Source organism: Taudactylus pleione, unplaced genomic scaffold, assembly GCF_031769625.1.
Source record: "Taudactylus pleione unplaced genomic scaffold, aTauple2 ptg000117l, whole genome shotgun sequence".
Classification (NCBI taxonomy): domain Eukaryota; kingdom Metazoa; phylum Chordata; class Amphibia; order Anura; family Myobatrachidae; genus Taudactylus; species Taudactylus pleione.
Genome location: NW_028284519.1, coordinates 13,099,145 through 13,115,128, shown reverse-complemented (window position 1 = coordinate 13,115,128; position 15,984 = coordinate 13,099,145). Strand labels below are relative to the sequence as shown.

At 42.8% G+C, this 15,984-nt stretch overlaps 1 protein-coding gene across 3 annotated transcripts in view; it reads left to right on the top strand.

Annotated features, from left to right (window-relative positions):
• NKD1 (NKD inhibitor of Wnt signaling pathway 1) overlaps positions 1-15,984 on the top strand; it is a 106,185-nt gene that overhangs the window by 49,170 nt on the left and 41,031 nt on the right. For all 3 annotated transcript variants that reach the window (XM_088471957.1, XM_088471958.1, XM_088471956.1), the window contains one exon: positions 1,484-1,538. In XM_088471957.1, coding sequence (XP_088328083.1) covers positions 1,484-1,538 — 55 coding nt within the window. The remainder of the gene's footprint in view (positions 1-1,483; positions 1,539-15,984) is intronic.

Below are 15,984 nucleotides of genomic sequence, written 5' to 3'. Positions count from 1 at the left end.
ATGGTGAAAGTATAATTATGTGTGTGTACGTATAATCTACTAAGAACAAATAATAACAATAACGCTATCTGTTGCTATGTACTTCTGTCTACAGACATCATAACTTCAACAAATATGATATCTATTATTCAAATTCACGTTTAACACAATGGGCCAGATTTTGACATTTTACTTGCCTCATTGTATTGCTAACGTTTTATCCCTCCCCTAAGAGTTCATATTATTGACGGATGTTTTTCTTCTTTTTTTAAAAAACGCCATAAACGTTTCCCCCCCTCACTCTGTCTACAGAAGCTTGGAAAGTTAGACTACTCATTTTCCAAGCCTTTACCGGGCGGGCGTGTTAGGAAAACATGGACATAGGTGTTTAATGTTTATGAGTGTATTTTTCTCTAGAATTCAGTTTAAATGAATGCAGGGGCATTTTAAAAGCACGCCTTTCAAAGCTCTTGCTATACACTCTTTAAAAATTAAGAGTCCGGGTGTACGCTTATAGACAGTTTTTTTTCTGACATAGTATTTAAATTCTTCAAATGCTGGGTTACATTTTCCCCGTATTTATCTATTCAGTGGAACTACTACGAAATTGTCATGTCTTGACTGAGGAGATAGCTCTTGACAGATGTAGCCTGTCAGCTCTGTTGTAAGATAAGTAACATTTTTAGAAACCTAACATTGACTTTCAAAACGCCTTTAGTCATGGGTCAGTTTTTCCAAATTGCTATTATGTACTATTATTATTATTATGTTTTATATAGTAATGTATTATATATATACATAATAACATATATATTTTTTTTTGACATGAATGTCATATTGAGGTGGCATTTTACACAAAAGTGTAGGAATGTAGTATTTGAAATATCTCCAATAAATTGGTGAGTTCCAGATCACATAATATATAGATTAGTTTTATTAGCACAGATGTCCTTCAACTCAGGATGACCAATCAACTTTCATCGGATTACTGGTATTACCAGTTAAATAATGCAAGCAAATGGGTAGTTGCTATGTATCGCTGAACATGTCTATGCTATATACACCATATTATTACATAAAGCTGGGTGCACACTAGGTCGACGATTGGTAAGTGTATACACACTTACTAATTTGTCTGCCCGATGTGCCGGGCTTGACAGCTGAAATGGTCGGGCTTTATGATTGACAGCCCAGTTGAGCTGTCAATCATTTCCGGGTCCCGCAGCATGTGTACTGGCGATCAGCCTGTCACCCATACACACCAGCAGTGTCGTTCACAGACATATCCGCTGTACACATCCGGCGATGCACTATAGATATATCGCCCTGGCGATATATCTATCAGTGTGTATCCAGTTTAAGCCTTTCCCATTTTCTGATATTTATAAGTTTGTTTTCCCATTTGCCATGAGCTCTCAGTATTTGCCTATGCCTGACCTATGTTTTTGCTATTTTAAACATTGTACACACTTTTTATATATTATATAATTTCCTGTTTTGGCAGGACCCGTCAGGCGATATTTGTAAAGATATCGGAGAGGAACATTTTCGCCTGGAAGGTAAGCAGTTCTGTGTAACGCTTTGTTGCAGAATTTTGCTAATCCTTTTGTATATTAGTTGGTCTAACTGTAGATTCGGTGCTCGTGTCATCTGCTGTATTGTTTTGTTGTTTGAATTTTTTTGAATCTTGAAAATGAATCTAAATTTGCTCTTCCCTATAAACTGTAGGTAACAGTTAAGTATGCGATTTGTTTATAAAGCTTGTTAAAAATCCTGTGCGTACAGGTGCTTTGAAAGTATAACCATCCCTTATCTTTTTTTTACAGAGTCAGAGGCTCAGTTAATGTGTTTCTTATCTAAAGTTTGTGTGATGAGACTTTGATGAAAAAAAACTGAATGTAAGGCTCTAGCGCGCATAAAGAGTAAATTATTGCATTGTGATTCAGTTATTCTTTGTTGTCTATTAAAGTGGTTGATTTATGTCTTTTACACTGATCAATAGTATGTGCTGTATATAACATATGGCTTTCCAGCTATTGAAGTATGGTACATTTTTCCTGCCTTTTCATAGAGAAAGAAGGAGGTAGTAGATTAACATGAGAGTAAATGAACTTTTTTCCAAATTGTTTTTATGTATCGTCATCCATTCTACTTTGAAAAACATGAAATACCAAATATGGTATATATCAGATTTTTCTCTTTTTTGACCACTTGCTATTCAACGTCATGTTTTATCTGATTGTCTATTTTAGTTTCCCTCATTTGTTCCCTATATACAGAACAAAATGCATGATTGTTTAAATTGATGACATGGTTGAAGGAATATTATCACAAGCAACATATTGTAGTAAGATAAACGGGCAAACGCAGGATTTTTACAGGGGTGTTTCCACACACATTATATACATGCACATACATATATATATATATATATATATATATATATACACACACACATATGTACACACACATACATACACATATATACGTGTATGCACTAAGGGTGTGCACCGGCCACTTTTCGTGTTTTGGTTTTGGATCTGGATCTTTCTTCGTGTTTTGGATCTGGATTGGTTTTGCAAAAACCACCCTTCCGTGTTTTGGGTTCTGGGTTTTGTGTTTTGGATCTGTATTTTTTTTTAAAAAAGCATAAAAACAGCTAAAATCACAGAATTTGTGTGTTTTTCTGCTCCTATGCTATTATTAACCTCAATAACCTTAATTTCCACTCATTTCCAGTCTATTCTGAACACCTCACACCTCACAATAGTGTTTTTATGTCCAAAAGGTTGCACCGAGGTAGCTGGATGACTATGCTAAGAGATACGAGTGGGCGGCACAAACACGGGTCCATCTAGGAGTGACACTGCAGTAGCAGACAGGATGGCAGTTTGAAAAACTAGGCCCCAAACAGTACATGATTCAAAGAAAAAAAAAGAGGTGCAAGATGGAATTGTCCTTGGGCCCTCCCAACCACCCTTATGTTGTATAAACAGGACATGCACACTTTAACAAACCAAACATTTCAGCGCCAGGGTCTGCCACACGACTGTGGCTGAAATTATTGTTTCGTTTGGGCCCCCACAAAACAAGCTGGCAATTAATCTGTCCCTGCACAAACAGGCTCTACGGAGGCAAGATGTCGTCCTCATCCTCCTCATCCACCGATTCCTCACCCTCTTCAGTGTTGTGTACATCCTCATCCTCACAGAGTATTAATTCTTCCCCGGTGGAATCCACAACCACAGGTCCCTCTGTACGTTCTGGAGGCTGGTCTCCCTGGAAGAGTTGATAATTCATTTTATGAAAATCATCTTCTCCACATTTTGTGGAAGCAACCTCCTACGCCTTTCGCTGACAAGGTTCCCGGCTGCACTAAACACTCTTTCGGAGTACACACTGGAAGGGGGCAACTCAGGTAAAATAGAGCCAGTTTGTTCAGGGACCTCCAAATTGCCTCTTTTTCCTGCCAGTACAGGTACGGACTGTCTGACATGCCTACTTGGATGCTGTCACCGATGTAATCCTTTAACAGACAGACGCATGCTTGTCGCTGCTGCTTTGAGGATGCAGGTGCGGCTACAGCCCACACAATTCACAAAGACAGAAAAAAAAGAATTTTTTATTTTTTGTGGAGCGCACTTTGAGGGTTACACCACCCTTTAACAGACAGACGCACGCTTGTCGCTGCTGCTTTGAGGATGCAGGTGAGGCTACTGCGCATACATTTCACACACAAACCCAGAAAAAAAGAAGATTATTTTATTTTGTTGGAGCGCACTTTGGGGGTAACACCACCCTTTAACAGACAGACGCACGCTTGTCGCTGCTGCTTTGAGGATGCTGGTACTGCTACAGCCCACACAATTCACAAAGACAGAAAATAAAAGAATTTTTTATTTTTTGTGGAGCGCACTTTGACGGTTACACCACCCTTTAACAGACAGACGCACGCTTGTCGCTGCTGCTTTGAGGATGCAGGTGCGACTACTGCGCATACATTTCACAAACAAACCCAGAAAAAAAGATTATTTTATTTTGTTGGAGCGCACTTTGGGGGTAACACCACCCTTTAACAGACAGACGCACGCTTGTCGCTGCTGCTTTGAGGACAGTATCATATGCAGTGACAGTAGACTTGTCAGAAATTGTTGGCACGTCCTTCAGTCCGGACCAGATGTCCAAACCGGCCCTTGACTTATGACACAGGCGCACGCTTGGCGCTGCTACTGTGTTGATGCATGTGCGGCTACATCGCACACAAGTCGCAAACAGAACAAAAAATGTTTTTTATTTTTTGGAGCACTTTGGGGGTTACATCACCCTTTAACAGACTTATGGGACACAGGCGCACGCTTGGCGCTGCTCCTTTGTTGATGCACGTGCAGCTACAGTGCACACAATTCACAAAGACAGAAAAAAAAGAATTTTTTATTGTTTGTGGAGCGCACTTTGAGGGTTACACCACCCTTTAACAGACAGACGCACGCTTGTCGCTGCTGCTTTGAGGATGCAGGTGCGGCTACAGCCCACACAATTCACAAAGACAGAGAAAAAAATTTTTTTTTTTATTGTTTGTGGAGCGCACTTTGAGGGTTACACCACCCTTTAACAGACAGACGCACGCTTGTCACTGCTGCTTTGAGGATGCAGGTGCGGCTACAGCCCACACAATTCACAAAGACAGAAAAAAAAAGAATAATTTTTCTATTGTTTGTGGAGTGCACTTTGAGGGTTACACCACCCTTTAACAGACAGACGCACGCTTGTCGCTGCTGCTTTAAGGATGCAGGTGCGGCTACAGCCCACACTTTTCACAAAGACAGAAAAAAAAAGAAGAATTTTTTTATTGTTTGTGGAGCGCACTTTGAGGGTTACACCACCCTTTAACAGACAGACGCACGCTTGTCGCTGCTGCTTTAAGGATGCAGGTGCGGCTACAGCCCACACATTTCACAAAGACAGAAAAAAAAAGAAGAATTTTTTTATTGTTTGTGGAGCGCACTTTGAGGGTTACACCACCCTTTAACAGACAGACGCACGCTTGTCGCTGCTGCTTTAAGGATGCAGGTGCGGCTACAGCCCACACATTTCACAAAGACAGAAAAAAAAAGAAGAATTTTTTTATTGTTTGTGGAGCGCACTTTGAGGGTTACACCACCCTTTAACAGACAGACGCACGCTTGTCACTGCTGCTTTGAGGATGCAGGTGCGGCTACAGCCCACACAATTCACAAAGACAGAAAAAAAAAGAATAATTTTTCTATTGTTTGTGGAGTGCACTTTGAGGGTTACACCACCCTTTAACAGACAGACGCACGCTTGTCGCTGCTGCTTTAAGGATGCAGGTGCGGCTACAGCCCACACTTTTCACAAAGACAGAAAAAAAAAGAAGAATTTTTTTATTGTTTGTGGAGCGCACTTTGAGGGTTACACCACCCTTTAACAGACAGACGCACGCTTGTCGCTGCTGCTTTAAGGATGCAGGTGCGGCTACAGCCCACACATTTCACAAAGACAGAAAAAAAAAGAAGATTTTTTTTATTGTTTGTGGAGCGCACTTTGAGGGTTACACCACCCTTTAACAGACAGACGCACGCTTGTCGCTGCTGCTTTAAGGATGCAGGTGCGGCTACAGCCCACACATTTCACAAAGACAGAAAAAAAAAGAAGAATTTTTTTATTGTTTGTGGAGCGCACTTTGAGGGTTACACCACCCTTTAACAGACAGACGCACGCTTGTCGCTGCTGCTTTAAGGATGCAGGTGCGGCTACAGCCCACACATTTCACAAAGACAGAAAAAAAAGAAGAATTTTTTTATTGTTTGTGGAGCGCACTTTGAGGGTTACACCACCCTTAAACAGACAGACGCACGCTTGTCGCTGCTGCTTTAAGGATGCAGGTGCGGCTACAGCCCACACATTTCACAAATACAGAAAAAAAAATTTTTTTTATTGTTTGTGGAGTGCACTTTGAGGGTTACACCACCCTTTAACAGACAGACGCACGCTTGTCGCTGCTGCTTTGAGGATGCAGGTGGAATCTAGATGGGATTTGGAACCGGGGGCACACTACCTCCATCAATTGTCTAAATCCCACTGCACTAATGGCGGATACCGGACGCACGTCTAACACCAACATAGCAGTCAAGGCCTCAGTTATACATTTTGCTTCAGGATGACTGCTGTCGTACTTCATCCTCCTCGCTAGGGACTGTTGGAGGGTCAATTGTTTAGTAAAAGTAGTGGTGTTCCTACTTCCTCTCTGGGATGATGAACAACTCCCAGCAGCAGCAACAGCACTAGGAGGAAGTGGTTCTTGATCTTTCCGTATTTTATTTTTATCGGAGAAAGTTTGGTCCTCCATTTATGTTATATTGATATATACGTGCAGCTAAGGCGCACACAAACGCAGAAAATATTTTTTTATTTTTGCTGGAGAGTAGTGCACTTTGTGGGTTACACCACCCTTTAAGAAATGGGCCAGCCGGCCCTTTACTTATGGGACACAGGCGCACGCTTGGCGCTGCTCCTTTGTTGATGCACGTGCAGCCACAGTGCACACAATTCACAAACACAGAAAAATGTTTTTTATTTTGTTTGGAGTGCCCTTTGGGGGTTACAGCACCCTTTAGCGGTCAATCCAGCCGGCCCTTTTTTTATGGGACACAGGCGCATGCTTGGCACTACTTTGTTGATGCACGTGCGGCTACTGCGCACACAATTCACAAACACAAAAATATATATTTTTTTATTTTGTTTGGAGTGCCCTTTGGAGGTTACAGCACCCTTTAACGGACAAGCCAGCCGGCCTTTTACTTATGGGACACAGGCGCACGCTTGGCACTACTTTGTTGATGCACGTGCGGCTACTGCGCACACAATTCACAAACACAAAAAAATATATTTTTTTATTTTGTTTGGAGTGCCCTTTGGGTGTTACAGCACCCTTTAGCGGTCAATCCAGCCGGCCCTTTATTTATGGGACACAGGCGCACGCTTGGCACTACTTTGTTGATGCACGTGCGGCTACTGCGCACACAATTCACAAACACAAAAAAAAATTTTTTTTTATTTTGTTTGGAGTGCCCATTGGGTGTTACAGCACCCTTTAGCGGTCAATCCAGCCGGCCCTTTACTTATGGGACACAGGCGCACGCTTGGCGCTGCTCCTTTGTTGATGCACGTGCAGCCACAGTGCACACAATTCGCAAACACAGAAAAGATATTTTTTTTTTAGCACTTGGGGAGAGCACCCCTGGCGGATAGAGCACCCCCTGGACAACACTACAGCACCCCTTTAGGACTGGGACACTGCACAGGACTTTGGAGTGGACACAGCCCCTATGGACAACTGACTGCACAGCACAGTCCAGCCAGCCCCTATGGACTTTGAAGTAGTGGACACAGCCCCTATGGATAACAGCAGCGCAGCACAGCACAACACTACACTGCACTACACTACAACACTACACTACACTACACAGCCCAGCCAGCCCTAACTCCCACCCTCCCTCTTCACTGTCCACAGCCGAGTGAGAAAATGGCGCCGACGCGGGTACCTTATATAGGATCCAAAACCCGCGAGACCCGGAAGGCGGGATGATGACGTTTTGCCTCGATTTCAGATCCGAGTCAGGCGGGAAAAGTGGAGCCTGACTCGGATCGGCCTCGGATCGGGGGGGTTCGGATTTCAGAAATCCGAACCCGCTCACCCCTAGTATGCACTCACTACATATGTCACACATACATTACACACAACTTACCTTGCAACAGCTGCGGGTTCAGGACCTGGCAGGGAGGCACCATGTTATCAGACCCCTCCCCTTAGTGGTAAAATGCAGTGATTCGCGGGTCAATCAGAAGTGGACGGAGCCAAAATATGCAATTCTAATAGAATCGTGTTATATTGGCTCTGCCTCCTGGCTATTAGCCCGCAAATCGCTGCATTTTGCCACGAGGGAGCGGGGTTTAAGGACATGATGCCTGCTCTCGAGGCTGTCAGGAGGGGTTTCTGGGTACTCAGAAACCCCCCCTGCGTGTGTTACTGATAAACAAGTCAAACTACTTAAGGTGTTTCATTCTGCTTTTTTTAAGTACTAGTAAATACAAGCAAAAAACAGTGAAATGCATATGTCAAACACAAACTTTTATCATGTATTTGCTACTAGCGCTTTTACAGTTTTGAGACAGTTATAGGCCACTGTAGGCTTCTTCAATGCGTTTAGATTATGACAAACGCATCAATGGAATAAGAAGTTTTTAGAGAAAAGTACTGTATGTGATTTTAGTGTCATTGATAACTAAAAATCTAGTAAAATGCGTGGCTTTAAAACTTGTGGGCACAAGTCCTTGCTTTGCTCATGATTGGTCCTTTTGATACAGGTAAACAAAATATAAAACAAGTGCAAACATTACAGTTAAAAAAAAAAACTTCCTTGTACAAACCAGTATCTGTGCAAATTACAGCATCACAAAATACACACCTGGAACCTAGGTTTTTTATATTGGGAATGCTGGTGCCATCTGTTTTTTTTTTTAGTACATTTTATACAGTGAAGTTGATGTTTGAGAAAAGGGGCAAAATTTACTAAGCGGCGGGTTCTTAACCCCGGTAGTTTGGTGGCGGTTTTGCTATCCGCAGATTTACTGAGGCCAAACCCGCTGCAAAACCACTGCAAAACAAATTGTAGAATAGAATAGAACAGGGCTGTCATTTATAAACCGCCTCCAAAGCACCACCAAACCCCTGGGGTCTAGAACCCACCGTCAAACCGCCACCAAACCGCCGTGGTTTAGAACCCGCCACTTAGTACATTTTGCCAATGGCTCAATGTACAACCTGCTTAAATAACCTTGAAAAATAATAATTTTAATATCTTTGCAACTATAAACTTTCATATAATAATATATTTTACTCTTCTGTGCTGATCATTCAGATTTGTATATGTAGAAAAGCCAATATACAGCTAAAACCAATTATAGCATGCCATTTCCAATTTTTTTATGAACGTATGGTCTGCCTACACACATCAGAATATAGCTACTGATTTTATACAGACCAAGCACCAAGGCTGCAAACAATCCAGATTAGTTTGTATGCAAAATAAAGGTTTGAGCAATGTGATCTGAGAGATCATTCAGGAGATAGAGCATGCATGATTAATTGTGGAGTTCTTGCACATTTGGACGTCTAGACCACACACACATGCGCAAACACATACCTTGAAAAGATAAAAGGTATTTTACATGTCAGAGATTATTGTGCTGATCTCTTAAGCCTACACACCAATTGATCTTCATAATCATGTTATTTTTTTGTGGACAACCCACTGTCTGACCTTAAATCACCCACAGAAATGGCATCCCCTAATGCTGGGTACACACTATACAGATATATCTGCAGATGATGGCAGTTCATACACACGAAACGGCCATCATCTGCTTCTGACCACAGGTCCCGGCGGTCGGGGGTTGTGTACCGCCTCCCTCCTCGAGCTGCCGCTGTATTTGTACGGGCGGTCTGCAGACCGCCTGTACACACTTGACGATGGACAGATGTGTGCAGACATATCTGTCCATCGGCTGTGCAGCACAGCCAATGCGATATGTCTGTCAACACCGTCGTTCACAGACATATTGCCTATACACACTGGCCGACGGCCAGCAGATATATCGGCTGATGAATTAATCGGCCAATATATCGGCCAGTGTGTACCCAGCATAAGATACCTTAATGTTAAATTGTTGATTGTACGCTGTATCTATAAGTTATACATGCTGTTTCTATGCTGTACTATTTTCTTTTTTTTACCAGTTGAAATGTATTTTTTTTTCCTACCATTTGTATTGCTGTAATCTGTTAACTGCGCTTAAGTGGCGGCCCACTGACATACTTCCCACATGTTGTTATATTAAACCTATGTTCCCGTTCTCATATGAGGATTTGACTTGTTATACACAAAAGAATATGTTATCTAGAATACTTAAAGCTTAGGGTTGTCATAATGATTTTTTCTGTAATTTGGAACAGAATAACTCAGATACTTTATTTATTAACAGTTATATAGCATGAGCATATTACCCAGTCCATTACAGAAAATATGCTGTCATTCACATCTGTCCCTGCCCCAGTGGAGCTTGCACAGACAGACACGCACACATTAATATATTTTGTCAAAAGCCAGTTTACCTACCAGCAGAGCCAAATTAATATCAGGACAGCTCGGGTGGATCCTTCACCCATAGCTAAATCCCAGCTTGGGTGGCACTGTGGTATACGTGAACAGGGGTATTTGTGTGAACTGGGGGCACTACAGTGTGTTTAACACATTTGTGATTCTGGGAGTATTTACACCTTGTAATTTTCAATAACATTACCTGCCTATCTTATTGGTAGGGGCCCTGCAAGCCTTTATCCGACCTTGGAAACTGGAGCACCTGCTAATCATTATGCCACTCTACTGCCTAAATATATTATTTTACATTTAAAAATGACTGCTGTATTTCCCCACCCTGTCCCTAGTATTAACCCCTCATTAAATTCCAAAATTTCTCATACATTGATCAAAAGTAAAAAAACAAATTCAGCACGAAACGCGTCAACACTTTATTCAGGAAGTGGGAGGTGCCAGGCGGACGTGGTAGCAGCACCCGAGATTTGGGTGCCAATAGGCAAGTATGTCCCGCTGTAACATTCTGCCATGATTTGCCAAAATAAGGTAATGGCGTCACAACAGAAATCCCAAGAAGAAGAACGTACATATTTCCAGATAACCCAGGCCTTCATCAGACTACTATTGGTAATTGGAGGGTATAAATAGATAATTAACATTTTGTATAGATTAAGTGATGGCTTTGAAATTTGCTTTTTCTTTATATAAAATGTAATATGGCGATTATTACAAAATGAAATGGCTTATGCAATATCAGTTATAGAATTATCAATACAGAACAATAGGTTTAAAGAATAAATAATAAATCGATCGGAAAAAAACAGATTCGAAAACATTCATCTATGTTTGCTACAAAAATACAAACTAAAAGCTGGTACTGATTCTTCGTTATATAGAGTAGAGTTGGATGCAAATGCAATTTGTGTCTCTTTTCCCCTCACAAATTGTTCTGCTGCTTCTATTTCTTTTCATGCAGACTGAGGCACATTTTGCACTTACAACCTTTTATGACGAGGGGTATTGAATGGGGCTGGAGTGTAAGCCAACCCATAGTACAGTCTAAGCGTGTTCGCTTAAAATGTGTCCCATGATGACCACAAGGTACCACAAGGACACACACACACATGTGCCTGCTTGGAGGAAGATCTCTTGCAGGTGCTTGACCTCTGGTGCAAAACGAGCTTTTTTTTGGGACACATTTTGTACTTCTGTTTTAGACCCAGATTGCGTCTAACTCACATAAACTTCTATTTATGATCTGTCATTACGATAGGTCTAGCATACCCTTATACTACTTTCCTCAGCATTTCCCCACATTTATCAAATATTAGGAACCAGTGAAAAAGCCAGGAACCAGTAGTTTTGTAATTGGAAAATGTGCAAACCAAAAACATTTTTCAATGGCCGGCATAAACATCATACCTAACAATGACCAGCAAATGATTGCCGGAATCATAATATATTATGCAAATCAAATGACTTGGAAATAATTACACATAAGCCATATATTTATGAACCACCCCAAAAAAAGGATTGCACACCAACCTATACCATGAAAAAACTGCTACACAATCCTGCAGAGCACAGAGCTTGATGTTGTTTTCCTGTGATTTTATGTTTTTGTTACAAAAATACTTGTATTTGGTGACACTTGGAGCTACTCCACTCGTTATTTAGAATTCTATACCATAGCTAGCATCAGTGTCATTCCCTCTTGGGGTACTGGGAGAGTCCCTCGATGAAGACATAACTAGTTGTTTCCCAGTTGTGAAACTCATGCACATGTGTCATGAGCATATAAATAAGGATTACCTATGACTTTCCCAATCTTGTCTGCTCACCCCAAAATACCAAGTGAGTGCACTGGTCTCATAACGTCTGGCCCTAACTATTTAGGGTGGTTGGGATCATTGGGTGGTTGACTCATGTGTAAAATATGTCACTGCTCCTAGTCTTGTCTGGTCTTGTCGTGGGACTATTTACAGTAGGGGTGAGCGGGTTCGGATTTCTGAAATCCGAACCCCCCCGAGCCCCCCCGATCCGAGTCCGATCCGAGTCAGGCTCGACTTTTCCCGCCTGACTCGGATCTGAAATCGAGGCAAAACGTCATCATCCCGCCTTCCGAGTCTCGCGGGTTTTGGATCCTATATAAGGTACCCGCGTCGGCGCCATTTTCTCACTCGGCTGTGGACAGTGAAGAGGGAGGGTGGGAGTTAGGGCTGTGTAGTGTAGTGTAGTGTAGTGCTGCTGTTGTCCACTACTTCAAAGTCCATAGGGGCTGGCTGTGTTGTGCTGCTGTTGTTAATAGGGGCTGTGTCCACTACTTCAAAGTCCATAGGGGCTGGCTGGACTGTGTTGTGCAGTCAGTTCTCCATAGGGGCTGTGTCCACTCCAAAGTCCTGTGCAGTGTCCCAGTCCTAAAGGAGTGCTGTAGTGTTGTCCAGGGGGTGCTCTGTCCATCAGGGGTGCTCCCCCCAAGTGCTAAAAAAATAATATATTTTCTGTGTTTGTGAATTGTGTGCGCAGTAGCCGCACGTGCATCAACAAAGTAGTGCCAAGCGTGCGCCTGTGTCATAAGTAAAGGGCCGGCTGGCTTGACCGTTAAAGGGTGCTGTAACCCCCGAAAGTACACTCCAGTCCAAACCAAAAAAAAATTATTTTCTGTGTTTGTGAATTGTGTGCGCAGTAGCCGCACGTGCATCAACAAAGTAGTGCCAAGCGTGCGCCTGTGTCATAAGTAAAGGGCCGGCTGGCTTGACTGTTAAGGGTGCTGTAACCCCCGAAAGTACACTCCAGTCCAAACCAAAAAAAAAATTATTTTCTGTGTTTGTGAATTGTGTGCGCAGTAGCCGCACGTGCATCAACAAAGTAGTGCCAAGCGTGCGCCTGTGTCATAAGTAAAGGGCCGGCTGGCTTGACCGTTAAGGGTGCTGTAACCCCCGAAAGTACACTCCAGTCCAAACCAAAAAAAAAATTATTTTCTGTGTTTGTGAATTGTGTGCGCAGTAGCCGCACGTGCATCAACAAAGTAGTGCCAAGCGTGCACCTGTGTCATAAGTAAAGGGCCGGCTGGCTTGACCGTTAAGGGTGCTGTAACCCCCGAAAGTACACTCCAGTCCAAACCAAAAAAAAAATTATTTTCTGTGTTTGTGAATTGTGTGCGCAGTAGCCGCACGTGCATCAACAAAGTAGTGCCAAGCGTGCGCCTGTGTCATAAGTAAAGGGCCGGCTGGCTTGACCATTAAAGGGTGCTGTAACCCCCAAAGTACACTCCAGTCCAAACCAAAAAAAAAATTATTTTCTGTGTTTGTGAATTGTGTGCGCAGTAGCCGCACGTGCATCAACAAAGTAGTGCCAAGCGTGCGCCTGTGTCATAAGTAAAGGGCCGGCTGGCTTGACCGTTAAAGGGTGCTGTAACCCCCAAAGTACACTCCAGTCCGAACCAAAAAAAATAATATTTTCTGTGTTTGTGAATTGTGTGCGCAGTAGCCGCACGTGCATCAACAAAGTAGTGCCAAGCATGCGCCTGTGTCATAAGTAAAGGGCCAGCTGGCTTGACCGTTAAAGGGTGCTGTAACCCCCAAAGTACACTCCAAACCAAAAAAAAAAATATTTTCTGTGTTTGTGACTTGTGTGCACTGTGGCTGCATGTGCATCAACAAAGGAGCAGCGCCAAGCGTGCGCCTGTGTCCCATAAGTAAAGAGCCGGCTGGCTCATTTTTTAAAGGGTGGTGTAACCCACAAAGTGCACTACTCTCCAGCAAAAATAAAAAAATATTTTCTGTGTTTGTGTGCGCTTTAGCCGCACGTATATATCAATATAACATAAATGGAGGACCAAACTTTCTCCGATAAAAATAAAATAGGGAAAGATCAAGAACCACTTCCTCCTAGTGCTATTGCTGCTGCTGGGAGTTGTTCATCATCCCAGAGAGGAAGTAGGAACATCACTACTTTTACTAAACAATTGACCCTCCAACAGTCCCTAGCGATGAGGATGAAGTACGACAGCAGTCATCCTGAAGCAAAATGTATAACTGAGGCCTTGACTGCTATGTTGGTGTTAGACGTGCGTCCGGTATCCGCCATTAGTGCAGTGGGATTTAGACAATTGATGGAGGTAGTGTGTCCCCGGTTCCAAATCCCGTTTAGATTCCACCTGCATCCTCAAAGCAGCAGCGACAAGCGTGCATCTGTCTGTTAAAGGGTGGTGACACCCTCAAAGTGTGCTACACAAACAATAAAAATATTGTTCTTTTTTTTTCGGTCTTTGTGAAATGTGTGGGCTGTAGCCGCACCTGCATCCTGAAAGCAGCAGCGACAAGCGTGCGTCTGTCTGTTAAAGGGTGGTGACACCCTCAAAGTGTGCTACACAAACAATTAAAATATTGTTCTTTTTTTTTCTGTCTTTGTGAAATGTGTGGGCTGTAGCCGCACCTGCATCCTTAAAGCAGCAGCGACAAGCGTGTGTCTGTCTGTTAAAGGGTGGTGACACCGTCAAAGTGTGCTACACAAACAATAAAAATATTGTTCTATTTTTTTCTGTCTTTGTGAATTGTGTGGGCTGTAGCCGCACTTGCATCCTCAAAGCAGCAGCGACATGCGTGCGTCTGTCTGTTAAAGGGTGGTGACACCCTCAAAGTGTGCTACACAAACAATAAAAATATTGTTCTTTTTTTTTCTGTCTTTGTGAATTGTGTGGGCTGTAGCCGCACTTGCATCCTCAAAGCAGCAGCGACAAGCGTGCGTCTGTCTGTTAAAGGGTGGTGACACCCTCAAAGTGTGCTACACAAACAATAAAAATATTGTTCTTTTTTTTCTGTCTTTGTGAATTGTGTGGGCTGTAGCAGCACTTGCATCCTCAAAGCAGCAGCGACAAGCGTGCGTCTGTCTGTTAAAGGGTGGTGTAACTCTCAAAGTGCTCCAAAAAATAAAAAACTATTTTTTTAATGTGCTTGTGACTTGTGTGCGATGTAGCCGCACTTGCATCCTCAAAGCAGCAGCGACAAGCGTGCATCTGTCTGTTAAAGGGTGGTGACACCCTCAAAGTGTGCTACACAAACAATAAAAATATTCTTCTTCTTTTTTCTGTCTTTGTGAATTGTGTGGGCTGTAGCCGCACCTGCATCCTTAAAGCAGCAGCGACAAGCGTGCGTCTGTCTGTTAAAGGGTGGTGACACCCTCAAAGTGTGCTACACAAACAATTAAAATATTGTTCTTTTTTTTCGGTCTTTGTGAAATGTGTGGGATGTAGCCGCACCTGCATCCTTAAAGCAGCAGCGACAAGCGTGCGTCTGTCTGTTAAAGGGTGGTGACACCCTCAAAGTGTGCTACACAAACAATAAAAATATTCTTCTTCTTTTTTCTGTCTTTGTGAATTGTGTGGGCTGTAGCCGCACTTGCATCCTCAATTCAGCAGCGACAAGCGTGCGTCTGTCTGTTAAAGGGTGGTGTAACCCTCAAAGTGCGCTCCACAAACAATAAAAATATTCTTTTTTTTTTTCTGTCTTTGTGAATTGTGTGGGCTGTAGCCGCACTTGCATCCTCAAAGCAGCAGCGACAAGCGTGCGTCTGTCTGTTAAAGGATTACATCGGTGACAGCATCCAAGTAGGCATGTCAGACAGTCCGTACCTGTACTGGCAGGAAAAAGAAGCAATTTGGAGGTCCCTGTACAAACTGGCTCTATTTTACCTGAGTTGCCCCCCCTCCAGTGTGTACTCCGAAAGAGTGTTTAGTGCAGCCGGGAACCTTGTCAGCGAAAGGCGTAGGAGGTTGCTTCCACAAAATGTGGAGAAGATGATGTTCATAAAATGAATTATCAACTCTTCC